This window comes from Aphelocoma coerulescens, chromosome 17 (genome assembly GCF_041296385.1).
Source record: "Aphelocoma coerulescens isolate FSJ_1873_10779 chromosome 17, UR_Acoe_1.0, whole genome shotgun sequence".
Lineage (NCBI taxonomy): Eukaryota > Metazoa > Chordata > Aves > Passeriformes > Corvidae > Aphelocoma > Aphelocoma coerulescens.
The window spans coordinates 6665632-6693375 of NC_091030.1; the positions used below are offsets into that span (position 1 = coordinate 6665632).

The following is a 27744-nucleotide window of genomic DNA, read 5'->3' on the forward strand; positions in this document are numbered from 1 at the left end:
TAGGAAACACGCTGGATGTCTGTGCTGCAGAAACTGCTTTAGGGCTGAATTATTTCACTACTTTCAGTTGTAGAACACGACTGTCACTGCTCATCACACGTTTTCTAACCACTTAATACATGCAGATTTTGTTAACATTTCTCATTACAATTTTAGTAAAGGGAAACATCTGTTTCCCCCTGCCTTAGAAAGTTACATTGCATCTTCCAAGCTGCCACATGCCTTTGAAATTCCATGTTTAATCAATGCCATAATCTTCTCTTCCACAATAAAAACCCCAGCACTCATATAAGCAGCCTTGCAACAACCCCCCCCCCCCAACATTTCAGCATGTTTAAATGTTTCCAGTTTTCCTAAAGGAAAGAGCAGCACTGAAAAATCCACACCAAACCCGAGGGTTTTGTTGACCAAGTAACGAAACGAACAGCACAAATTTTGGGAATACAAAATTTATTTCAAACTTATAAAAGTCTTCAGCATTGCAAATTCTGGCACAAAACGCAAACTGTACAATGGATATTTTCATTAAAGCTTAGCATAATGATAATTACTGCCAGATCTTCCCAGGCAGATCATTTCAGATCACACACAGCTCCTTCCCATCTTCTTCACGATGTATCAGCCTCACTTGAGCCTCGCAGATGGCTGCTCCAGAGTCAAATGTTTCAGTGCAATCTCACTGCTTAGGACAGGGAGGTTCAGGAGTGGAACCATCAGTGCTGTCCCAAAGCCCCAGAGTGCTGAGTCCTCGTGGTGGCAGGGTCTGGGCTCCTACTGCCTGCAGGTGTCATGGAAAGCCTCGAGTGTTCGGAAGTCCCTCCACGTGGGTGGCAGGCCATCCTGCAGGAACTTCCCGCAGCGCTGGCACGGAGCCTGGAACAGCTTTATGTAACTTCTTAACCAGGTCTAAAAGGAAAAGGGAGAGAAATTAAAGAAAACTGGATGTGGATGTTTCCCTTTGTCATCATTCTTGTCACACAGGAGCAGCAAGGACAGAGGATGTGCTTTGGCCAGGCCCCAGTGAGGCGCAGGTTGATTTTATAAACACAAGCACACTGAAGATTACAAGGTCACTGTAGAGATGAATTCTCCACTTTATTAATCATCTCTTGCTTTTTTAGTCACTTAAGCAAATTTTTTAATAGAAATTCCTGCCCTGTGAGCAGGAGGCATTCACAGCTCCAGAATCGTGAGGGAAGGCGGGTGCTGCAATGCCTCCTATTTTTACTGGGATATGATTGTTCCTGATGGTGCCTTCTCCAGCTGAGCATTGGTTTGTCTCTTGCCATGGCCATCTATCACCCCCTGCTGCACTCCCACTGCAGGCTGGGCTCCTCAGAGCTAAGACAGAAGGACTCCCACATCCAGCTAATGAACTTCCTCTCTAATGCGATTTTAGGATCAATACTCACTGGTCATAAAAATACTGAGCCATTTTAAACCTGATTACACTGATGACTACATGTATATATATATATAAAAGGCCAGGGGTGCTGAACAACACAGGGTAAGTTCAGATGTTCCCTCATGAAGCTCCTGCCTCTGAAATGGGTTGTTCCCATCGTCACACGCAGCAATGAGCATTACATAACCCAATTCGCCACTCAAGGAGATACACAGCTAAAAAAGCCCTAGACCAGCAGATTTATCCTGTGAAGGATGCACATGAATCTTGTCACTTAAAGTCCTATTGAATTACATCGATAAGAGAAAATTGTTCTCTGAAGAAGAGGTCAGCTGAGTTTATTGAAACAAATCCTTCCATCTTCATCAGAGTTTTCTCTATAGCAACCAAACCTTGGGCTGTCAATAACTCTCCTCCAGAAGAACTAGATCTTGTCTGGGCTGAGCAGTAAATATGGGGACAAGGGCAACACAACTCTACAAGTAAATTGCTGTTATTTACTTCAGCTTGGATGGGCTTTGCTTGCACTACCGAGAAATCGAATTTTCTGAGCCATAATACAAAAATAGGTAAATGAAGTTAAATTGTGCACTTGAGACATCTCTTGACAGAAAAGAAAGGAATGGGTTCTTCATTCCCATCAGAAAATTAGGGCTTTAGAACATCCTGTCACATGGATTGCACAAGAGACAGGTGAAAGGCCCAACATATTGACACTTGTGCTGGTTTTGCTTTGTTGGAAGTTTTGGTGTTTTCTCTGATCAATACAGCAGGGCCTTGGCTCACACAAATGACTTGTTCTATTAAACATTCATTTTCAGGACCATGTTGAACATGGATCTGACCAGTAATGGTTGCTTTCACCTTTCAAAACCTATTATTTTAAGATGCACTTTGCAAATCTCTCATCTTAGTGGCCTTTTTATTAAATAACCAATCCAGCACAGCAGGGAGGGGAGCCTGACTGCTCTGAAATTACACACTGGAAATTAAGGATGCAAAAGAGTGAATGGAAAAATGAGATTTTTGTTTCTCAGAGTCTCAGCTGCATTGCTCCAGGTGAAGGGGCAACATAAGGGAAGGAAATGGAAGAAAAAGCCTGAATTGCAGAGAAAATCTCCCCCCAAATCCTCCACTGGGAGACTGTGGCAGAGAGAACAGCAAGAGCCTCCACTGCCAAAATTCATCTTGGTAGAAGGAATTCTGAATCCTAATTCCTTGTTCTCACCCTCTGATTAACAGGGCTGCTTCTTATACAAGTTTATTGCACAAATACAATTCTAAATAGAAACAGAATTAAAGGGGATAAACCTAAATCTGTGTATCAAGGTAGAATAGTATTGGATTAGTTTTATTCAGTAAGAATAGATCTGAATACTCCAGTATTTCCTTGCTTCTCCAAACACCTGCTGATGTGCTGGAGGAACAAAGTTTGGATACAGCAAAATGGAACCTTCTGGAAGTAATGCCCAGCCCTTCCCAAACTGGCCGAGCTGCCTCAGCTGGAATCCACTGACTGGGAATTTCCTCTTACCAGGGAACTTCCAGTGGAGCAGATTTTGTCCATCCAGAACTTGCACAGAAGGAACAGGCAAAGGGCTGGGCCATAGGAAAGAGTTTGGTTGAGGGGGGTTTTTCCTCCTGTTGTGACAGATGACCCAGACCTTTGCAGACAGGAATCATCAGGCCAATTTTGAGACCTGGGACAGAAGAGCTGTTCACAGCTCAGTTTTCCAACACCAATTACCCCAGGGAAATGGGAATGAGCTCTTCATCCCCGTCCAGGTATGAGACACCAAGAATCACAGTCTCCACTGTCCAGCTTGTTTGAACTGGGGAAATTACAACTGCATCAGAACTGCCTGATGTCAATCACTGCAAACACCCTCAAATATAACTGGAAAAATGTGTTTTCCAACACACTTACCATGAAAGACCTGACCACCACATCTGGCATCTGGGGCAGCTGGTAGTGCAGCAGGGCAGTGGTTGCATGATCTGTCACCTGCATCAGACCAAAGGAGAAAGAAAATACCTTTATTCACTCCCCATTTCGGACAAAGCAATGTTAACCTGCAGGAAAACTGTAAATTCCATGGGGAGGTAGCAAACCAGGAAGTACAAGGATTACTCAGTTTCATTTCCTCTGAAACCAGGAATCAATTAATACAATTACGGTTTGTAAGTACTTCCCTTACTAGAAGATTTCTGATAAAAAGCCTTTTAATTTCCCAGACAGAGCCATAACAAGATCATACATCTGGGAATTGCATGTGGACACAACACATATAAAATGTGTATTTATAGTAACAAGAATAATTAAAGAAAAATCAGGAAAACTAACCCGTGCTGACAGATTTTTATTTAAATAACTACCATCTAAAAAATTATTCTGAAGGGGCAGTTTCTGGCAGGTATAATACAATTTTCTAGCAGTATTCAGCCTGTCAACTGTTACCAGCACAGTCAACAGCTTACTGCTTCTTAAAAATTCCAGGCTGAATGCAAGAAATTATTGGAAAAACTCTTTAGGCTGGACAATAAAGAACTCAAAACAACACAACCACAAAGAGCTCTTTCACAGATTTCAACTCCTAAACCTCAATGGTCCTCATCAGTAATGTCAAAGCTTCCAACAAAATACATGACTTTATAGAGAGTGATTAAATTGTATTTTCTAGTTCTAATATGGAGGAGTGGAGCTCTTCTCAGGGCCAGTCTACAGACTGCAGCAAACTTTGAGTAAGAGAAAGTGAGAACTGAAATTCCCATTGCTATTCCCAGCTAACTCCAGTTGTTCCCTGTTTGCAGTTCAGTCTAATTCAGCACTGGGAGCTGGAACACTCCAAGTTTCACTGGAGAAAAGAGAAGCTCGTGCTTGACGCTATTCAGGGAGGTGAATGTGCCAAAGATATATTCCTGAATAAATCCCTGAATAGCCAGGCTCTCATTCACACGGTACAAACTTCCTGCACAGAACAGTGCATCACATCAGGCTGGCCCACAGCGAATCCTGTTTGAGTTTTCCTGCTATTTTAGACGCAGGATCTGCTCCCATCGTTCGCACACTCCCGGCTCTGAGAGCGGCTCCGTTCAGCGTGAGCAGGGACATGTGATTCTGACATTTGGAAGGGAAAACTTTTGGGATTTTGCACATTCTGGTGAGTTTGCAAAAATATTCACAAAATGGACCTCGGCCCGTTTTAGCCATTTATGTGTTACCATGTAAAAATAAATATGAGAAATAATGTGATGAACTGTGCATTAATAGCACAGCATAACTCAAACCAGCCATTTTTTTTAAACACATCTCATGTGGTGCTCAGAAGCCAACCCAAGCCCCACCAGCTATCTGAATTTTTTTAAGATGGTGCTTTTATAGGATAGTAGCAGACATGTCAAAGAATAGGAAGTTCTGAAGATATTTATGAGCAGCCGTTCTCCTTCTGCTGTATTTCTACTTCTAACAAACTGCAGTTTGTTTTTGGTTTTTTTTTTAATCCTGAACAACAAAGTTGTTTTCTCTTGGTACTGAAAAAAGTTGCTTAAAAAATACTGCTATTAACAAATTTAAATTGACTGGCCACTTTGGCAAAGTTGCCCATATGTTGTTCCTATTGTAATGTAAAGATAATGAGATTCCTTGGGGAGATAAAAGCCATCCCAACGTTGCTGGAACACTAATAATGCCTTCTGCACGAAAAGAAGGCGATTTCTACCCTAAGCAAGAGCTGGTATCTAAAAAAGATCAAAGTGGGTGTCAAATTTGAGGAAGAAGAGTAAGGAAATGACCCCCCTCCCCTTCCTAACCCAGCAAAGAACGTGATGTCAAACAGAAAAGAGCTGGGCCATGGATAAACTGCTCAGGGCATGGGAGTGAGGGAGAATAACCCCCCCCCAAGATGATGAGAGAAAACACAAACTGACCAAGATTAAAACAGAAGAGGAAAAAGAAAAAAAAGAGGAGGGGGAAAAGAAAAAATCCCAGAAGATCAATACCCAGCTTTCCTAATGGCAATACAATTTCACACCAAAGCAAAGCAAAACAAACTGTGTATGTGCCAGCTCACTTCAGGGACACACTTTTTCTTCCAGCCAAGTTGGAATCAGAAACTAATTTATTCTGGCTATAGGATGATATTTTGTACATCTCAGGATTTTATTTTATTAACTTGACTTTTATTGTAGTGCCTTACCTACTGCTATCTAAGTTATCAGTCACTTTCTAATTTCTCTACCTCTTTTTACAGGGAAGCATATTCAGGGGAGCACACATCGATTGGGATAGCTCTGCTCTGGACCTTGAAATGGATTTCCAACAGATCTTGCAGAAGAGCTCAATATTTCACAATTCATCTATTGAAAAACATACGGGTTTCTTGTCTGAAAAAAAAGTAAAACAAGGCAATCTCCTGCAGCAAAATTGTGCTAAATAAAATAGCCATTGTTTAACTAAGCACTTGGAGACTGAGGAAAAGAGACTTCAGTTACATGGGAAAAACAAATTCTGGCAAAGAGATTCAATTTTTCACAGAAAGAGTTGTAATGCATTGGAACAGTACTGCTCTGCTGAAATGAGTTTTCCAAAGGTGACACATCCAAAAATGGCTTTATTGGGCTTTGATGACACTGTTTAGTCATACAGCATTTCCAAAGCTGGAAAATCCATTAAAAAAAAATTAAATTATACAATTTACAGGTGGAGAAGGCTGAGCAAGTACTTCCTGTAACTGGGATAAGCAAAGACCTAAGGCACAGCTTTGCTCCACCACAGACCAGGTGAACATAGCTACACACCTGGCCTAATAAAACCATCACATGACTATATTATAAAAGCTCTCCCTCTCCCCATGTATTTTATCTCACTGCCAGGAAATATCCTTTTGGAAAGTAGGTGCAGAACTTCCTTTAAGAGCCACAACTTTCCTTGCCACTTACTGGTTTATTCCCTCAAGCATGGCACTGACAACTCCATCTAATATAAAGGGATTCTTTAAATCCCCTGAAAGGTTTTTAATTTTTTCTTTTTCTAAACCCTTGTAAGTTCATGGCCTTAACAGTAGCCTGTAGCAATGAGCTCTGGAGGCTGATCACAGCACTAAGGGAAAGAAAAAAAGGAAGTTATTTTATTAGTGTTTAGATCTTTTATAGCGTGGAAAACTGCACGAATGCCTTTGTTCATTTCCAAGGATTCCCATCACTCAATCTTCTCTCCAGGAACACATCTGAGTCTCTCTGGAGGGAATGTGGAGCACAGAATGTGGTGCCCAAGAGGTGCTGGGAAGGATGATGGATGGAACAGGCACTGATGAACTCCATACAAATCTTTACACACTCTTCCCCACTCCCAGTTCAGGAAATCACCACCACACTTCTCTGAAACATAGGATTTATCATTTGTTTTCAGAGCTCGCAAAGTGTTTAGTTATTATTTCACTTGTTCTGCTTATCTGGACTGAGTCACAGAGGTTTCATTTCGCTCAGGGAGGTCTTTGAAGAGAGCCAGGGACTGATCCTGCCCAGGAGCAGCCGTGCAGGTGACCCTGGAACAGCCCAGCTCCTCTCCTTGAGCAGCAGCAGCAGCACAGCCCACGGTTTGTCTCATGCATGCATTCATCCTGCATGTGATCTCACTCTGAGATTATTGACAAGAATACATCTTCATACATTACAATACTTATGTGCCCTTGTGGTGGTGAAAATGCCATCACTCTGGGATCACACAGCTCACAAGCAGCTTCTCAAAGTTCTGGTTAAAATGTGCTTTGGGGAGAGAAGCAGATCAAGCCAAAACATAACCAGTTTGTGGCATTGCTAAAACTGGTAAGACTATTTAGGTGAAAATAAGGATGGGACTCTGAGATCAGAGTGAAATATATGGGTTTAAAGCCTTTGCATATGATTTAAACAGCCAACCTCATCATAGTACCCAGCAACAGCAGCTATGCTGCTCTTAACTGAGCAGCTGTTTGATACCATCTCCCAGTTTGATCCATTCACAGCAGTTCCAAAATTGTTTGTTCTTCCCTCTTTTTTGAATGCAAAGTTATGAACATTGCACCATTCTTTACAATTAGAATTTTGAACCCTCTGCACAATGGCTGGAATTATGCAGCCTTCATGTCTACCAAGCTTTAAGCCCCCAAATCTTTCTTTATTTCCTGTTTTATTCCTCTTCTTGCGTTAGTGGATCATGAGACACGAGGTGTTAAAATAAGGAGGTTTAAGATGAAAACAGTTGCTGCTCCTGTGGAGTTTAAATGTCACACCAACATGGAAGTCTGAAAAACCTTTTCTTTGCTCCTTGTGCTTCTGCCCTTTCAGCCTTCCCTTCCCTTCTTTCCCAGCTCCATTCTCTGGATCTAACCCTGCTGGTGTATTCAGTACCTGTAAGGCTTATTCACCCCAGGACCAGATTCAGGAAGTCTCCAGGGAACTGGGAAAATGACTGTACACTTGAACAGTAATGGGCCTCTGGGAGTGGCCCCCATCAAATCACACACAGGTATCCTGCCTAATAAAAAGGAGAGAGAAAAGCCTTGCTGACACAGCCAACGTTTGCAAACAAAAAGTCAGGACAAATTTAGCTTCGTTTGACAGGGTTGGATTGAAGATCAGAGGTCTCAGGTCCTTAACCTAGAAAGTCGTGCTGCAACCCTGTGAGAATTTGACAGGCCTGCAGCTTCCCCAGGCAGGGATCTGGGGAGCTCCAGATGTTGTTATAGTATCATTGAAGACAGAGTTTGGGAACTTGGTCAGGGTTTTAAACAGGAACAGCCCTGTCCTTCAGAGGGGCAATGGATTTTACACTTAGAGGCAGCAGTGGAAGGGCTTCCCAGCCTTCTCTTTGGGAGGAGCAGTTACTCATCCCTATTTTTCCTTCTTCCATGTTGCCATATTGGTGACTGCCATGACAAACACATTTCAAGAACATTCAGATTTGCTCTGACACATTTACTCATGATTTTTTAGTGGCATGAAAACATTTGTTCTGAAGATCCTGCAGTACAGATCCTACCCTGGTAACAGAGTATAATAGTTTCTGTAACACTGTTTTATCTATTTCTTTCGTTTTGCTACTGCTAAATCACTGCTCCTGGGTATTACAAATAGACACAAGTGCAGCTTTAGACAATAAAGAGAAAATCAAACCAAGCACTGCACCACAGAGAATTTACTATGCTGAACCACAGCACTTCCTATCACCTGTTTGAAAACTTGACGTGGGTCCCAGCCTTAACTTCTTCAACTATAAGCTCAATCTACACAATCTATTGATTAGAAAGTGCCATCACCTTGCATTTTTATCACATTTCTCAGGCAAGAATCTGAGAGCTCTATGCAACCAATTCAGTGAGAACTCCTGTGAAGTCAGCAAATATTACCCCAGCCTAAGGGATGAGAAACTCATCCAAAGAGAGGTGAAGTTGTCCAAGGGTAACAAAGTGACAGAGGCAGCAACAAAATCTATAAAACTACTATTAAAAAGCCCCACAGACAGTTGTTCAAACTGGTTACAGGACACCTTTTCCCTGAAGTCTTTCTGGGCTGGTTTTAATTTTTTGGTAAATATTAATGCTTTGGTATTTATCAAGAGAAAACTGGACAAGAGGAACTTAGGAAGAGAACAAAGATTCTCATTTATCCACACTGCAGACACAGAGGCAGCAGTAAGAGGGGTATTTTATGTTTTCTCACTGATCTCCTCCAGCTTCTGCTCTGAAAGTATCACCTGCACATAAAGGGAAATTTACTCCACCTATTTATGCACCCCGAGTTCTTAATGTGGACATCTAAGCAAACTGTACATTACTCTGTTATCTTGCTACAGACCATTGTATCATCAAAACCTGGTTATTTATTATCATTTAACACAAATTACAGCAATATGACTTTACCCTTCCAAGTTATTCTAAACCAAAGCATCCAGGAGGACAATCTTATGCCCAAGTGAGCATACAACCAAACACACACTTTGGGAAATTGAGATGATGCAGGTCATTCCAGAACCTTACATTTATTCCACTGCAAAAATCACTTTAAAGCAGGCTGATAAACAAATGCTGGTTTTACTTCCTGCTCTATTACCCTACTTGATGCTAAAATAGAAAGAATATTTAAACCACTAATCTCTGGGGTAAAGAATCAACTGAAGCACAAATTCACTTTAATGCCAGGCAGAGGAGAGCAAGCAAGCTCCCCAAAAGCTGTCCTTTGTTCTCCAGCAGGTTAATATCCCGGGTCAAACATCTCCCCTCCTGACTGCATCTGAAATCTTGGAAGGGAGCTGCACAAACACAGCCAAGATACCACATTTTTGACCCCTGTTTTTTAGCCCTTTCGAGTCCCTGACCCCCATTTGTTTCACAAACTACAAACGTGGATGAAAGGAGCCAGTGCAGCAGCTGGAGCCTCCAGCTCCTTGAACTGGGGCTTGAGGGTAGGGAAACTGGAATTTAAACTCAGATCAATCTGAACTTACAGCATTCTGACAAGAGGCCTTCAAAGAGAAATCTTCCCTTCCTTGAAACTAGCAAGATATAGATCTTCCTAAAATACACTTTAACCTTCCTAGCAGTTATATTTTTATTGCTGCCATTCTTTCATCAGTCTTCTCTCACTTTATGGCATAACATTCATTCCAGTAAGTCCCTCCTCTTGCTTACACCATCATGGGAAGAAGGGCAGGCAAAAATAACGGCATGGAAAATATTTCCAAACACATTTTGGAAAGGGGGTTCCAGTGATTTATTAAACTCAAGCCCTCAGGAATGTGAGGCAACCAACCCCGATGAAAACAACAAAGCAAAATCCAAATGAACCTGAAACAGTCCTTTCTACCCCAAAAGATGTAAACTAAAGAAAGAATGCTCAAAGATTCCTCATGAAATTTTAAGACTAGTGTAGCATAATCTCCAATTCCCTATTCCAAACCATGGACTGGAACTGTGATGGGAAATAAATCCAAATTAAATAACACCAGAAGTGATCTTCTTTTCTACTCACAGTTTTCCATCATTACAGATTATTGTTTGCTATTTGCAAGTTGTGATGACAAAGAATAAATTCTGAATTACTTAAAATAAGGGCCCAGATATTTAAAATCAATTCTACATATGTGCCTTAGGTAGAGAGAAATGATGTGAGACTTACCTTTTGAAAAACTTGATAGTTGGATTTAGACCATATGTCAAGCTACAGTAGGAAAAACAAAGATATATTACTACAGATAAAGAAGCAGCTTTGGAGAGAAAATGGATCAACAAAGATGTATCTCTGAGTTCACTCTTTTGACCCCTTGCCCTCACCTGTTGCAATCTAAGAAAGGGAATTAATAACACAAGATTTCCTTTGTATTGCAATGAAAAATGAACATAGTTCAGCACGGTTTCAATAAAAAAAATATCCATACAAGACCTGTTGAATTAATGAGCTCTCTTTAAAAAAGCAAAATCTTCATTTGTATGGGGTTGTGGCTGATCTATGCAAATATTCATCAGCTTGAGTCTGTTTCTAAAACGAGGGCATTTTTATTAAGTTTATGCTTGTCTTGTGTTGAATAAGTGATTCAGTTACAAACGACACAAAGAGCATTTAGCTGCATTAAGCCAAAGCTTTGGGTCTACTGGGGCTAAATAAAACATCCCTCAGGAAACTGCATTTACATTTGCAGACAAAAATCACACTGAAAGAGATTTAAGGTTGTAGATGACTGCACACATCCATGACTTAAATGTGTGCTCACCTACATACAAAGTAAAAGAACAAAACTGAAATTTAAGTTTTATTAGCCCCCAAACCAGAAGGTAGGGCTGTCCTTGCTGAACAGCCCAATGGCTCTTGTGTTTAACAATTCCAGCTGACATGTTAATGCTCTCTTAGCCCAGCCCTGTGGAACATTTTGGACTCTATCAAGGAAAAGCAGCAGGGAAAAACAAGAGAAGCTTCCATCAATCCTGGACTTGCAAATCACTTTTTTTTATTTTCAACAGATCCCAGTGTACTCAACAATTCTGTATGCACAGAACTTGTCACAGGAAAGGTGTTTGATAAAGCATTAATCTCAGGAATCTTGGTCTAGAGAGAAGAACTTCTGAGTGAATTTATGAAGCAGGGGGAGCTCCTCTGGTGCCTGAAACCATGGTTGGACACACATGTTCTCACAAGGGGGGGTTCTCTCTTCTGCTGGTACAACTGATTATTTTAGTTCTGCCTTATGTGCCCATACATTCCAACTGACAGTACAAGACTTTTCAAAGGCACAAAAAGAGTCTGAAATTAAGGAAGTCACATGAAGTGAGTAAAACACATTAAAGGGAGGTGAGGGAAGCGAGGGGGAAGGATGCTGCATCCAAGTGATTAATTCACCATGCTAAAAATGGTCAGAATGCTAAAAGCTCTCATTCTTTTAGGAGCAGCAGTGTGAAGTGGCCCATGTCCAAATCCTGCACAGCAGTGACTCCTGAGTCCCCAGCGCTCAGTGTGGACAGGCTGTGATGCTAAAACTTCAAAAGCCAGCCCAGGATCGATGTTTCACGGCTCAGCACCGCTGACCTTGCCGTGAGACAAAAGGCAGCTGAGGTCTCAATGCCTTTTCCAGGCTGCATGGAGACACGAGTACCCTGAGGCACCTCCCTACAAACCTTTTAACATTTCCTGGCTCTTGGGCTGGGATCAAGAACCAACACTCATAAGGTGCAGCCCAGACTTGGACCCAAGCTTGATTTACATGGTATTATCCCACCTGTGTTTGCTGGGAAGGCAGCATTGCACTTCCAGATTAGAAAAGTCTACATTTGAAAATAAAAAATTAATGTATATTTTAAAGAAACCTTGTTTTAATGTAATTTACAGCTTTCTTTGACTGCAGAGTTGCTGTAATTGGAATGTATAGATGGTTTGCTAATCTCCAGTGATCAAACCAAGTATGTGATCCTCTCTAGTTAGGCTCAAAAAAAGTCCACTTCAGATGCTGCTTTAAGATGAGTCCAACAGGTTCACAATGTTCATTAGTTGGCATGGAGATGGGAAAGCTGAAAAAGTAATGTATGTCTGTCTTGCAGACATGATGTTATCCATGAGAAAGAAAAGAAAAGAAAAGAAAAGAAAAGAAAAGAAAAGAAAAGAAAAGAAAAGAAAAGAAAAGAAAAGAGAAAAGAAAAGAAAAGAAAAGAAAAGAAAAGAAAAGAAAAGAAAAGAAAAGAAAAGAAAAGAAAAGAAAAGAAAAGAAAAGAAGAAAGAAAGAAGAAAAAAGGGAAAAGCTACTAGCCCCTGCTCCATGCATACACCCTAAATGAGTGCCCACCTTTCCCCCTGAAACTGAGGATTAAGGCAGAGGCAGATTAAAGAATGCATCGTTATAGGTCTATTATTCTTCAACTTTTCACTTTCAATCAAGACACACATTTGTAACTAAAAAACTGCTGAAAGCACAATTTCAGGGCATCCTCTGCATGTGAATTAAACAGGGGCTTTTTTTCCCCAGTGCCCCTCTCCCCACCCACCCCCAGCAGCTGCAACAAGAGGCCGTTTGCTGAAGGTCGTCTGAGCGATTTCAAAGGCGATAACAAATCCGAATGTTCCCTGCATCCCATATCAAACAGGTCCGGTGCCAACACTTATTAGAGAAATCGGATTCAGCCCCCCCTTCACCCAAACACACACACATCCAGCTTTGAAGTGGTGAGAATGCAGGGATCAGAAATTACCCGAGAGACAGCTCTGCCTGTCTTTGAAGCTTTCCTTTGATACTACCATTTCTTCTCCTCTCTTACGCTAGGAGGCTAAAAGCTGCCTTTTCTTATTGATATGGGGTAATTAATGAAGCCATAGCATTAACATAACCCAAGTTCCCGAACATGAGAATTCAACAGAGACACTTATGTTTCTTTAGTTAAGTCTAAGGGACACAAAATAGGAATCTGGCTAGGCAGTGATGTGCCCACATGCCCTGTCAAGGTGGTTCTTGGTCTCTGCATCCAAGGAAAAGCGTGGTATTATTATGCCAAAAAATCCCAATATGATTTTTTGTTCACAGGCCAATGGCTCAGCTGCCCTGTGGAGATGAGCTGCATAGCTTCATTTATTTGGGAATCAGGAAAACACTAGTAATTAATGACTACCCATGGTTAAATTTCAATGCACAACAAGCATGTCACAGGCTGAAATTAAGGGTGGCACTGTGCCACCACTAAAATCATGAAGGTAATTAAAATGCATCAGTCTGTGGTGGACATGAAGGGTTAGGATGGTGAGCAAGAGCAACTGTGAGCAGGTCCAGCACCCACGACGTGTCAGTGTGCCAGATCTCACTTATTGTTTTTGCAAAGTGTCACCAAAAATGTCCAAGTTATGCAGCTGGCAGCTTGGCAAAGACATATTCTGCAGGGTCTGTGAATAATTCACGAGAGGTACACGAAGCACTTAAGAAATGCAGTGATTCTGTCTGTATAAGCAAAGCTTGAAAATAAAAGCCCAGAATGGCATGTCTTGTTTTACTCACTGCAAGCCTAGAACTTCTGCTTTTTCACCTTAATTTTGGAAGTATTTAAGTGTGTAAGAGGAGGCACCCAATTTAATGAGACTTCAGCAGAGACCACGTGAGGCTTTCATGGAAGCACCTGTCAACCTGCAGAGCACAACGTGGGAGCACACAGCAAGATAAAGCAACCCAGAAAATGCAGTGTCAGCTTCCCTGGGTAACTGCTGGTGTGTCACTGTGCAGCTCCACAACCAGGAGAAACACCCAGATTTGGGTTTTTTTCCAGACTTGCCTGACTGAAAGACCAGAAGAATCTCAACAGCCCTGCTGCTTGCAGTTGTCTCTTCCTTTTTTCTTGCCAGTAATGCAGAATTTGCTAAAAACCAGTGTATTTTCAGTAATAAATGATGACTCCCCTGATCACAGGGGAAATCTCTGGCCACTTCTGTGCACAGTCTGTTTCTCACTTATTGTCTGTGTGACCAGTCTCCCAGTAATGGCCAGTTCTCCTTTTTTAAATACCCCTAAACACATTTGGTTGCCCCAAGCCCCTCTCTTCTTGGAAAAAGTCTCCCACTGAATTTCCCTTTTTTGTACTTAAAGGACTTTCACCATGTGCAGTTTGGAGGGTGACTCAACAGACCCTCATCCAGTTATTTCAGTGAAAAGAAAGTACAATGACTTATCCAGTGTCCCTTCTTCAATGTGCCTTACAGAAAAGAGGCACTTCAGCATTGTCAAATTGCATGTTAGCACCTAGTTCCTCTTCTCCCTGTTGTTTACAAATATTAAATGTTTCCTAGGAATACATAAGCTAAGTCCCAAATCAACAATGACTGTGTAAACTGCTCCCTGGAAAAACCATCACCTCCTACTGTGTTCCTGAGGGTTCTCCATATTTCTGTTATTTAATACAGATGATACTCACTGATCTTTTTCTTACTTTTTTGTGTGTTTCTCCTCAATGCTAGTGCATTTTTCATGCTATCAGGCTAGCAACTGAGAAGCCAGAATCGTGTAGAAACCTCACTGAAGTACCTTCCAACAGCATCTGTTGTGACAGGGAAGGAATTGCAATGGCCTCTGTTCATAACTGACTGCAATCACTCATTCCCAGCAGGCACAATAAGGAAAGCAAATCATTGTGAGAGCACAATCTTAATTCTTATTCTCCAATTACCAGAGTAGTTAATTAGTGACAAAAAAAAAGGAGCTCACTGTTTGTCAATATGTGCTCCAGTTGGCAAAACTAGCAAGCTACGCATTTATTTAATCTTCCAAGCCAAATTTGCTCATGATTTAAGTGGCTCCAGCTCCAATTCTACTTCAGTCAAATGAAATGTTCCTATTTATACCTAAAACGGAGACCTTCAGGTTTGCAAAATCTCTGGGATGCCCACTGGAACAGCAAAGTGCCACGTAAAGGTCACAGATTTGTGCAGCCTTGCAGGAGCAGTCACAGAGCCCAGGTTGGGACAGAAAGCTAAATGGGTAGAGAACAGACTCCCCTGCAGACTGGCTTAAAGCAAGAAATAAGCCAGGTGTTAACAGCAATGCTCTGGAGGAGCAGAACTGCTCCCCACTGACAGCAGGCAAAGGTTAGTGCCCCGTGCCCAGAGCTGGCCTTGGCAAGTCCTGCTGTCCCCTGGCAGCAAACGATGGCAGAGGAACAATGTGCAGCTCCCAGGGGAGTTCACCTTGAGCTGAACAGAATCCCAATGCCAGATGCTGAGTTTCAGAAAGGAACTCCTTACTTAGCTTTTCAGCATATATAGCATTATTGTATTTCAAGGGAGCTTCAAAGGAAACTGGATTCATCAGAGAAAACGAGCACACCCAAATGAAGTGTGACACAGGAATCCATCACACACTGTCAGTGCTCTCTCAGCAGACCATCATTTCACTTCCATGCAGAACTTGGGGTGAAAAGGGGCTGGTGCTGTAACTCTGTATTTGTATGCAAATATACAGGGAGTAGAGAGCAGCTGCTTCTGCAGCAAACTGGTATTTAAACCTGCCTATCTGAAAAAGGCAAATCAAAATTAAGCAATTTTTATTTTACTACTTCTTAGGCCAATCTGCCGCCCTTTGAGGGAGAATGTCTCACCTGGGAAATAGAGCTGCACTATTTCCTTCAGCAGCTCAGCTCCTGGCCTTTCCCAGAGAACTGAGGCTCAGACTCAGAGCTGCTGAACTCTGGGTCAGCACACAATGTGCTTCTGTGTGCTGAAACAGAGTTATCACTTTTGAAAGGAAAAGAAGTCTCACCTCATTATAACATGGCCTATGGGTGCCAAATACTCATCTTGATATCATGAACTTTTTATTTTAATAGGCTTCATAATCAGAAGAGAAAGCTCCAGAGAGACAACGTGAAACATGGAGGTATATTTAGTGCTGTTACTGGCAACAGAGAGTCCTGGAGGATGTCTTGGGAACAGAGACCATTCCACCCTGGAAAGAGACCCAAGCTGAGCTAAGGCCGTCAGGCCCCGTTAACATCTCCTGATGTGCTGAGGAGAGCCATATGGAGTGTGTGCAGGTACAGGAAATCTCAGGGTTCAAGCAGGGTGAACTGTTCACAAAACAAATCACTTGTGGAAACAGGTAACAGTTGCTGTAGTAGCTGCTGTTCAAGATGTGCTGCTGCTGGCAAGCGAATTCTTGAGGAGCAGCTACCAATGATCCTCTCGGTTGTGTTTATCAAGCCAAAAAAAACCAGCCCAAGATTTCTCAATGGCTCTCAGAAGAGAGAAAGCTGAACCTTGGGCTGTTGATGTGCTGGTACACTGCTAAAATGTTTTCTCAGCAGACACTACGAACACAGCATCTGGGGTCTAAGGTGATAAATCCGAAATTCAAGCAAAGGCTTCAGAGCTTAGAAAGAAGTCAGAGATTTGGGGATGCAAAACCCAAGCAAAGCAAGACAAATTTAAACTGGAACATTCTGCAAACATTCAGAGTCTTTTGCCAGTGTTATGTTTCCAGTGTACTTGCAATGGGATCCCAGTTTTCTGCCATGGAAGGAGGTGGTACAAACACAACAGGGTGTTGCTGGATGGGCCATAACCCACCTTGCCATCCTCGGTGTAGACGTTCTCGTTGTACCCTTTGACGATTGTGCGGTCAATGAAGAGGCTCCGCATCACCACGATCACTTTTAACACCTTCCCTAAGGTAACCTGTGAAGAACAGGAGAAGGACAAAAAAAGCTGAGGGTGAGTCGATGGTGTCTGAATTCTGTGTCTGAATTCGTAAGACCATCGAGTTAACAGCTTAAGTTGATGCAATTTCAGTTTTCAATATTTTGTAAAGAGACCAAAATAAAAGATCTAAAAGCAGTGTGTGTTATGACGAGGAGAGAGACTATAAAGTGCAGAACAAACATTCATTTGCAACTGAAAATGTATGAGTTCACAGAATTCCCTTGTGCAGACATGACACTGCCAAGCAATTCTCTCCATTTTATTAACACCACAACTCAATAACTTGTCAAAAACAATGGGCAAATGTGATTATTTTCAATGAATTTGATATTCTCCAATACAAGTCGACTTAGAGGAAAACAATTTGAAAGAAGAATCGGACTCTCCTAATGCTGGCTTGTAAAAGCATGCCATGAGTTTAATGGAAAACATTTTCTGTCCAATAAAAATGTAAAATTATTTCAAAGGAAACTACAGCTTAAAGTGAAAATGTTACATTTTCAAAGGTTTCATTTCCTTCTTTGAAAGTGTTAAAAGTGAAAAGAATAAGACTAGTATAATGGAAAATATAGAGAGTCAGTCAGAGTGTAACAACAGAAATAAGCCTAAATTATCTTATTGACAAAAATGCAATAATGAAGGCATTTTAATCTAAAAATCAATTTACATTTCAAAGATGAACTTGTACTTCAATACAGTTGTGTGTCTAACAAGAATCCTGTCTTTGTATTTTGTTATGCAGAGATTATTAGAGTTTTTCCTCACCCACAAAAGCATAAAACAGAGATAAAAAAGAAACAATTAGTTCATTTTAATATTTCCCAACCAGCAGCAGCTCATTTTCTGCCCATCTTCCAACATTTCGTCCTGTATAGATTAACACACACTAAAACAAATGTGTTTTTACTGCTGACCTCAGCAGACAAATCTGCACCCAAAGAAATCAGTCAATACACACCTTTATTGATCTGTTGGATGTTATTCCTTTGTAACTTCTGTTAATGACTCCTACCCATCACCTTGTTCCAACACCAGCAGCCCCAACCTGAGCTAACTCTAACCACAGAGCTGGACAGAGCCACAGACCTTGGAAAGAACTGATGATAAGCCTTTGGCATGGGACATGGAGAACTCCAGCAGAGAAGAGTCTGAACAACAGGGCAGGACAAGTTCAGGGCAAGAGAGAGGACAGGGAAACAAGAGGGGAAGGCAATGACAGCCTTCAAAAAGACAGGCTCCAGGTATAATACTGCAAGAACATAAAAAATGGGTCAGAAGAATGGGTTATTTCTGAAGAAAAAAAAGTGACAGGCTGAAGGACAGGAACTTGTATCAGGGCCTGAGCCCTGTGAAGATGTATGGAAACACCATGTTGTGCTATCAGGTGCTGTGAGTTTTGGTTTAAATGCAGTATCTTGCCAGGGTACTCTTCAACAAGACCTAGTTGGTCTGCATAGATGGAAAATTGGCAGAGTTATTTCAGCACCTGACACTGTATTGAGGTAAAAATGCAAAGTCATGACCCAGAGGTGCCTAAGCTATGATGCTGATCATCCACTGGAATCACAGAGTTTTCTCATAATTGCTAAGAGGAGGAAATGAATAAATGTTGAGAAAAGTTGTCAGCACATTTAGAGTTAACAGTTTTCAATTTATTTTCCTACCTTATTAAAACTGGCACTTCAGTGGGATATTGGTCTGCTGAGAGAACAGACTCTTATTTATAACTCCGCACTAGATATCAACCATACATAATAAAACTAAAAGGAGGAAAATAAGACATTTTAAAGAAAAAGAAATCTTAATGGAAGAAGGATAAGGCTGCCCTACAAACACCCAGACCCAGCTTTATGAATAATATTTCCTATTCCCATTGCCTTCACACACTTCAGTTGATGCTCCCTTCTTTCCTCTTTCTCTTTACATTGTGCATTCAGGGCATCTCCCTTTGCTGCCAGGTAGAAATAAATCTGAGGTTGATCTGAAGCCTGTGTGGGATGTTCCTGAAAATCCTCAGAGTGATCTGTGGAACGTAACAAGCTGAAAAATCCTGTGTGTGGCACTCCAGCTTGCTGGAATAAACTTACTGCTGGCCTCAAACCTCCCGACATGATTTACCTGCACAAATGCTTCTGCATTAGCTCCCTGCCCTGTTCCAGGTGATCTGACTTCACACCCTTCCAGTGGTTCACTCCACACTTCCAGAATCCAACACAGCACTGAAATGTCACACCCTGCACAATGTCCAGGACAGTATCTTGATCACCCACTTGCCTGACCATCAAAATTCCAAATTCCTGTCTCCCACATGTGTAAGGAGCTGTGTAAACCCAACCCTAGCTGGGTACCTCAGTGAGCTCCCTGAGAAAGGTCTTACTGCTGCACCCCCCCCTTTACAGAGGGCACCCAGGCACCCTGGAAATCCAAACTTTGGCTGGGTTGGTGCTGGGTTGTCTAAAATGGCTCTTACAGTGCTCTGGTACTGGAACAAAAACTTCCCTCTTTTGTACCACTCTTGTTTTGACAAGAGACTCCTGTAGCTTTTACTCTGGCTGGAAGAGAGATCGGGACTTTCAGATGATTTCTGTAGGACTGTATCATTAGTTAAGTCTGACAGAAGCAAGAATTTTGTAAAAGAGTAGCTCACAGAAATTACAGTTCATCATTTTAACAGCACTGAAAGAATGAGGGTAGTAGTACAAAGAATGAACAACAGCCTGTCACCAGACTGGAGGGTGCTGTTAGATGTGGAAGCCAGAACTATGCTCCACAGCTATTTTCAGGGTGAAGCACATTCCATATTGTACACAGTAAATGCAATACCCTTTATTTTTTCCTCCAGTAATCAAGATTTGTAACTGCTTCCAGGGCTTAATGTTTTTGTTCTACCCCACTGTATTTTACAAATCATGTTTTTCAGCAGACCATTTTATTCCAATCCCTGCTGAACTTGGCTACTTGGAGTCTGTGTTCAGGAAAGCTCCATGTATGGAATGTAATTTACACTTATAGTCATACAACTGTGTCCCTACAGAACACCTGAAAGAAGGTAATAAAAACCTAATGGCTTTGGTAAACCAGTAATTTGATAGTTTTATTCCAAGCTCCAAGAGTGCAGGTCTCTCCTGGAGGTCCAGACTCACCCAGATGGTCCCTATTTAATGAGCACTGCATTTCCACGGTACCAACTGAAAGAAATTTCTTTCCTTGTACAGAAAAGATACCTTTCAATTGTGACAAAAAGGCAACAATTTCCTTTCTAAGCCAAGTTTTCCTATTAAATTTTGACTTCTCCTGTCGATATCCTGTTAAGACAGCACTTGGCTTTTTAATATTTCGCCTGAAGGATATATGCCAACTCGTCCTTGATGTAGAAAATTTTAATTCAAATCAATACATGTACAAGGTCACTTTAAAATTCAATTAATATGAATGAAAAAATATGCCCCACAGTTCTGTGAGCTGAAAATGGAACAGTTGCAAGTTAAATACTTCTGTAGCTTCTGTTTTGGGCTGTGTAATAACAATGTACTTCTAACTTCCTTTTAACTAAAGTATACTAAATTCAGACAGTTAAGTTATTCATAAATCCCCTGCTTCCTAAAATGGCAAGCCCCAGAAGAAGGTAGGACAGGCAGCTGACTGAAATCTGCAATATTATGCAGCTTTTCTGACAAAGACATATAAAATAAAAATCTTCTTGAAATATCCCAGTTTTAAAAATATTTTGTCTATCACCAAGATAAATCTCAAGGAGCATCTGACAGACACAGTATGCCAAGAAAGGGAGAGGGGGAAACAGAATAATCAGGGAGAATGACTTAGATAATTTCTTGTAAGACTGCTAAAAAAAGTTCCCATTTAACACCAATTATAATCGGAAAAGAAGAAAGTACCTTTCCAAGTAAGTCAGAAGCAGGGTCCAAATGAGCTTCCAAAATGAAAAGGATCAAAATTAATTTACCATGCCAGAACTCTGCCTGGAGGAAAGAGTTTGAAATCCCCCCTTTAATTTTGCCTCCTCAATGAAACTACTAGTATCGAGTGCAAATCCCTTCTATGAACCATTTAAGCAACACATTAACAAATGTTCTTTCTTAAAATTTATTTAAGTTTGATATCAGGAAAACATAAGCTGACAACGCCAAGCTCCAACACTTTGTGAAAAATTCCCAAAGCTGCAGATTTCCCCTCAGCATTCCAGGGAATTTGTTGCTGATCTGAGCTGCAGATGCTCTGCAATGCAGAGCTAAAAGAAAGAAAACATTATTTTCAGTTAACATGGGCACCTCCTCGCTTCTATAAAAAGGAGCACAAGTGTGTGTGGGGTTTTTATTCACCTCAGAAATAAGGCAACATCCAACCAGAGATGTAACCAAGCTACAGATTTCCAGCAAAAGGCCAGACACCTGCTCCTTGCCATGGAACCAGCCATAAGCTCGGCCTCCCACTTGCAGATCCTTCTTACTAATCAGTACAATGCATGGAAAACACATTTATATATGCTGGGAAAAAAGGTTTTGCATTAAAAATAAAGTTTAAAAAAACCCCAACACACACAGACTTTCAACTGGAGGTTTTTTCCCTCATTTTTTCTGTCTCATCTGCTGCTGGTATGGCTGCGTTTTCCCTCACATGCTCATTATTCTTTAATGATGCCTATTTGTAAATAGCAAGATAAGATGCAATTAAGCCATTAGAGTCTAAATAAACAAACATACTAATTAGGTTCTTTACAAGGATTTCTTTTTTTATGCAAGAGCTGGAATTTACCTTTCATTAGTCTAACCTAATTGCAATAGTGCCTGATAAAAAGTCAACATAAATGAAGGGCTTTAAATGCTTCCACCATATTAAGGATGAGCTGGCTCTTCTCCCTCAGTAACATTCCCTATTCTCTTAATAAGGCAAAAAATTGGCACAGGAATATTGTTCAAAGGTTCAAGGACAGATTTTGCCAGTGGCCAGTCACACTTATGGAAGGGTCACACCAGTCCAGCATTTCTACAGAAGATCAAATGGATTTTGTCTCTTTTTTCCTTTCTAAATTAGAGCACACCAGGAATTTTACACAGATGAAAATGATGTCTGATCTTCCACAATATAAACCTATGGGAATATCAATACACACCTGGGAGCTTTGGGCACAGTAACCCTGTGGAGGGAGCAAAGCTGAGGCCATTTCTCAGAAGTCTTTCTCTACTTTTCTCTACGCTTGTTCCCTTTTCCCAAGGGAAAAGACTCTTCCTCATCTTCCTCATTCTTCATTAGACAAGCAGAGGATACTTGTTCAATTTACTTGCTAACCCCTGCTCGTGTACTTTGTTAATTCAAGACATTCTTCCCCTGCCCATGTCACCTCAAATACTTAATGCCCTTTAAATGCTGGTTTTAATGCTTTTTTAATGCTGGTTCTCCATCTTAAGGCACAAACTGTGAAGCCACTGCAGTCATGAGTCCCACTGTGAGCTCAGGAGTGATTCCTCGAGCTCACAGGAGATCCTGAAACATCCCAGGAGTTCCATCAAACACCAAAACCAAGCTACTGTCTCCAAGGCAGTAAATTCCTAAATGAATATTCGTCCTACAGGCCTAAAAATCAGGTGCCTAAGCCACCAAATGTGACCACCAGAGCTACATCCCTCCCATGAACCTGCTCTTATCCAGTGCCTGCTGAGCACTGGTTTCCTGATAAACCACCTGACAGGCAAGAGGGAAGGCTGACACTGCAAAGCACTTTGGAAATGAGAAATTGTTTTGGAAATAACACCACTGAATTGTTTCCAATCAATATAACATCGATACTGATTTCAAATCACCTTGCAAATTCCAACCCCTCCTCCCAGCTCTCCAACATCTGCACAGAAATCAGTCTGGTGCCTTTCCTAATGGGCAAATAATAAATTTCAGCATCCATTTTCCCCACAAAAAAAAAAAATAGTTTTATGTAAAACACTAATAAACAAAAATGAGACACAAGGAATTATTCAGTTGCAAGGAACAGATGTCTGGCCTATTTGCAGTAATACAACCCACTGCCACACAATCAGACTGCTTCAAATGCTGGGAACAAGATCTGAAAGTTCAAATGCAAATGTGTCTGGTTTTAAGGAGAATGAATAAAACTTTATAAAATCCTGCTTCATATTTTTCTATGATAGATCTAATTTTATTAATTTTATAAATTTTATAAGCAAAAATTTGTAAGATAACCTGGAAAGAAGAAATCATGATTTATGCCCTAAGTTTGGCAGAAACAATTCCGTTTTTCAGACTCCAAGTTACTTGTACATATTATGCTTTAGAAATAGAAATTACAGAAAATGGTTCCTGCAAAACAGTATCTGCAAAAATATTTACCCAGTGATTGTAATTTCCGTAGTAGTTCTTTACAAATATTGAGGATAAAAAGAATTTAAAGACGAAGTAGTTCCCAGATGTAGATAAGAAAATAAGCTTCTTCTCTGAGTAGGCCTGGCTGAGTAAATGATGCTAAGGAATTCATATTTGTCAGCTGAGAAAGTAGGGCTAAAGTTTACTGTTTTCTAAAATATATCTGGTATTAATGAATAAATTGTACATAGGATTTGTTTCACACAAAAAATATTTTGAATTTTGGTAACGGAAACAAGGTGTGTGAAATAATAATAAAATAATTCGATTATTATAGTAAAAAAAAATAATGTATCTAGGAATACAACTAATCATCCAAGGAGAAAAATCTAGGTATTTTCATTCATTAAAAATTAGTTAATGTTTTCTTGATATACAAGGTAAGGTTTATCTATTTAAAGTTCCTGGCATTTGACCAACAAAATCTCACAAAAACCTTAAGGAGTCCACAGTTCCCTGTGCTGCTGCTGGAAATTAATTTTTGCATAACACAGTTACTAGAGCTGATATAATTCTATGTTTAGTCTATTTTATACATAGTACTATTAAAAGATTAATTGAAAAATCACTGGTGAATATTGGGATCAAACAGCACCCTGAAATTCCACAATAAACTGTTTTTAAAATCAGCCGAGGATCTCACACGGCTCTGAAAGGTTTCAATTATTTATGTGTTTGGCCTGTGTAGCATAAATCCAGACTAATGAGATACAATTGCTGTGTATAAATCTAAAGCATAGAAAACCTCCTCATTTTTTTTCCTCCTCAAATGTCTGGAGGAAGCAGTTAAATTTTCTCACAGAAGTTTGCAGCTTCTGGTCAGGGAGAGCCCAGCTGAGCACAAGGGTTACTCACCAGTGGAGTCTGACCAACAGGCTCACACAGCTCCTAATTATTACAGAATCCCAGAATGGCTGGGGTTGGAAGGCACCTCTGGAGATCACAACCCCAGAATTGTTGGGATTGGAAGGGACCTCTGGAGATCATCCCATCCAATCCCCTGCCCGAGGCAGGGTCACCTGGAGCAGGTGACACAGGAATGTGCCCAGGTGGGTTTGGAATGTCTCCAGAGAGGGAGACTCCACACCCTCCCCGGGCACCTGTTCCAGAGCTCTGCCACCCTCCATGGAAAGAAGTTTATCACAGAATATTCTGAGTTGGAAGGGACCCACAAGGATCACTGGGTCCAACTCTTACATGAATGGCCCCTAAAGAGATCGAACCCACAACTGTGGCATTATTAGCACCATGCCCTAACCAGGGGAGCTCATCTCAGGGTTCTTCCTCATGCTGAAGTGAAACTTTCTGTGTTTTAGTTTATGGCCATTGCTCTTCATCCTGTCACTGGGCACCACTGAAGAGTCTGGCACTGACCTGACACCTCTTGGAGATATTTACGTGGATTGCTGAGATCCCCTCTCAGCCTCCTCTTATCCAGACTAACCCGGCCCAGCTCCCACAGTCTCTCCTTGTCAGAGATGCCCCAGTGCCCAAATCCTCTCTGTGCCCTCTGCAGGACCCTCTCCAGCAGCTCCTTGTCCTTCTTGAAGAGAAAGACATCTTCTTCCAGAATGAATCTTAGTGGTGTAGGTCCCACCTCTACAGCTTAGGACATAAACTGATTTCCATGTGCACATGAAGTTGTAGAGTCTGGGGCTGAAACTTTCTCTCTTGGGTCTTTTTCCTAAAGATAATTTGTTTGGCAAAGGCCCCAACGTTTCTTAAGTTTCAAAGAGTTTCCCAGGGCTCCTTTCCCCTTCTTTCCCATTTCCCTCCAATAATTTACACATTTTTAAGATATGGATAGTGCTTACCAGTGCATTTGAAGATGAATGCATGCTTTTTTTCTGGTAGATGGAATGATTGTGTTTAAAGATGTTACAAAAACTGGACCTTTGCATAAAGGACCTTCCTAAGACACCAGGTGTGCTATGAACAGTTCAAGGATGAGCATGGTTGAGATTACACAGTTAGGTAATTAACTCTGGGCAAACAATATGGCTGTGAAGTATTTTTAAATAAAATGAGCATTATCTGGAGCCTTTGGCATTGTGGTGAAGCACACTGCTGCAAGGGAGCAGCTCCAGATGTAACTTGGGCTAAGTTCAGAGTGAGAAATCACAAGTGCTGAAGAAACCTCCCTCCTTCTGGGGGAGGTGCTCTTCTCACTGCCCATCCCGCAGCACCTTTTTCACTAAAGGATCTGTGGCTGAAAACAGCAAAAGCTTTTGTAGCAGTCAGGGCCAGATGGAAAGTGCCATATTGGCAACATCAACTGAGACAGATGGGAAAGAGGGAAAACCTGGCTAAAAGAAAAAATGATAAACCCATCACACAATCACATACAAAAATACTTTAAAAACAATCTTTTTGATCTCTGATCCAAGGAAAATATGCATACCACTGGTTCAACATGGGGCTGGGATCTTGTAGAAACAAAAATGTCCTTGATTTAGAGAGCAAGTGCCACATGGAATTCACTGTGTTACTGCTGCTGGTGAAAGGTGCTTCCTTTAGTTACCACACAACCTGGCTCCTTGGTGGTCACATCCAAGATAATTTACCTTATTGCCTAAGTGTGCCTGAGTCTTGAAAAACATCATCTATTTCCTGACCACCTCAAAAAGCCACCAAAAGTGGAAGGTACTTCAGTATGCAAAGAAAGGCTCCAAGAGAATGGAAAGCATTTCAAAGTTAGGAAGCAAAACCACACATTTTTTCTATAGCAAAATAGATAAAACACAAAGTCAGATTAAGAGGAAATGCAAAAACTTGTAAGACTTATAACTTCTTAGGACTGCACTGATGAATCCCATTATTTTCTGGAATATATTGTTCCACTTGGTGAATCCAACAATTGCAGATTAAATGTTTTAATGCCAGCTGTTTATTTTAACCTCTGACTCAGTTAATCTCTTGTGAGTTTGTGGCTGTTCAAAGAAAGTTAATAATGAGATGTTAGACAGTTGATTAATTAAAACTAAATACAATTAAAATACTTGAAAATTAAAAATAATCACAGCAATAGTTGCTATAGTGAAATTTCCAGGAGAAATGTGAGATGGAGAAGACTGAACTGGCCTCAGTTCTTCATCTGTGTATGTGGTGTTATTTTAAAGTTTTATTTAAAATTTGGCAAAATATGTGACTTCTGCCTTTCCCTAGAAGGAAATCAGCTCCCAGCTGCCACACCATGGACTCCTCTTCCACTTTGCTGTCTTAGAGCTTTGAAGACTTCTTATGCTGTAAGCACAACAGCTGTAAAAATGGATGTGAACAATAGGTTCCTCTTCGATGAAATCTTGCTTGGTCAGGCAGAAATAAGTGGAATGTATTGGACTTGTTTACCTCAAATCCAGCCTTTACTGCTCATTTACTTCAAAGGCAAATTCTTAACTTCATCATACAACAGAAATTCACCGACCCAAGAGCAATGTGAACAAATTTAAATCATATTGGTTTCCTTCTTCTTTTCTTCCTCACAAGATTCTCTTCCTTCTTAATTATCATGATTAAGATTCACTCATTGCCAAGTCTGCCGAAAACCACAGTGAATATTTGAGTTTGTGCTCATACTTCTACAATCACAAAAAAAACAATAAAAAAGCAATAGATTTTTTGTTTAAAGGGGAAATTCTTTTTATTACTTATTTGCCTAAGAGCAAGGAAGATGCTGCATTGCTGTGACAAATGAAGAATGGTATGTTTCTGGAAAAAAAAAAAATCTTTAATAGCCTGCATTTTTGGGACAGTAATTCAATTTGTTAAGAAAATGAATTCAAGGAATTCAGTGATCCAACTTACCAGAAGCATTGCAGAGGTTCCATTTGGCCGGGAGAGCTGGATAGACATTTCAGGGAACATCCTATCAATCCGATTGATCACATCATCAACGTATCTACCAAGCAAAGCAAACAGCAGCATTAACACACAGGCTCTCTCTCACAAACTCAGATTATAAAAACTATGCTTTTAAAAAAACATTTATCCTTTTTAGAAATTATCCTTTTAAAAATTACCCTTTTTAACCCTGTTCATGGGACTTCCCTGAATCAATTTCTCTCTGATACCTGCATATTTTTCAAAAACACATGCAAGCAATAATTCAAAAAGTTATTGATAAGAGGAAACAAACCAAAGCCCTCTGCAAGTTGTTCTGAAAATCAATTACTCTGCCCTTAAAAACATTCACTCACTTAATTTTTAGTCCAAATCTGTCAGCCTCAAACTCCTGCCATTGCATTTTTATACTTTCTCCT

At 40.8% G+C, this 27744-nt stretch overlaps 1 protein-coding gene across 1 annotated transcript in view; it reads right to left on the reverse strand.

Moving 5' to 3' along the window:
* Window positions 1-441: 441 nt before the first annotated feature.
* The window catches only part of MED27 (mediator complex subunit 27), an 84052-nt gene continuing 56749 nt past the window's right edge, over window positions 442-27744 (reverse strand). Inside the window, exons 4-8 of the mRNA XM_069031505.1 lie at window positions 27290-27383; window positions 16961-17068; window positions 10559-10600; window positions 3333-3410; window positions 442-906 (exon numbers count right to left, since the gene is read on the reverse strand). Coding sequence (XP_068887606.1) covers window positions 772-906; window positions 3333-3410; window positions 10559-10600; window positions 16961-17068; window positions 27290-27383 — 457 coding nt within the window. The 3' untranslated portion in view covers window positions 442-771. The remainder of the gene's footprint in view (window positions 907-3332; window positions 3411-10558; window positions 10601-16960; window positions 17069-27289; window positions 27384-27744) is intronic.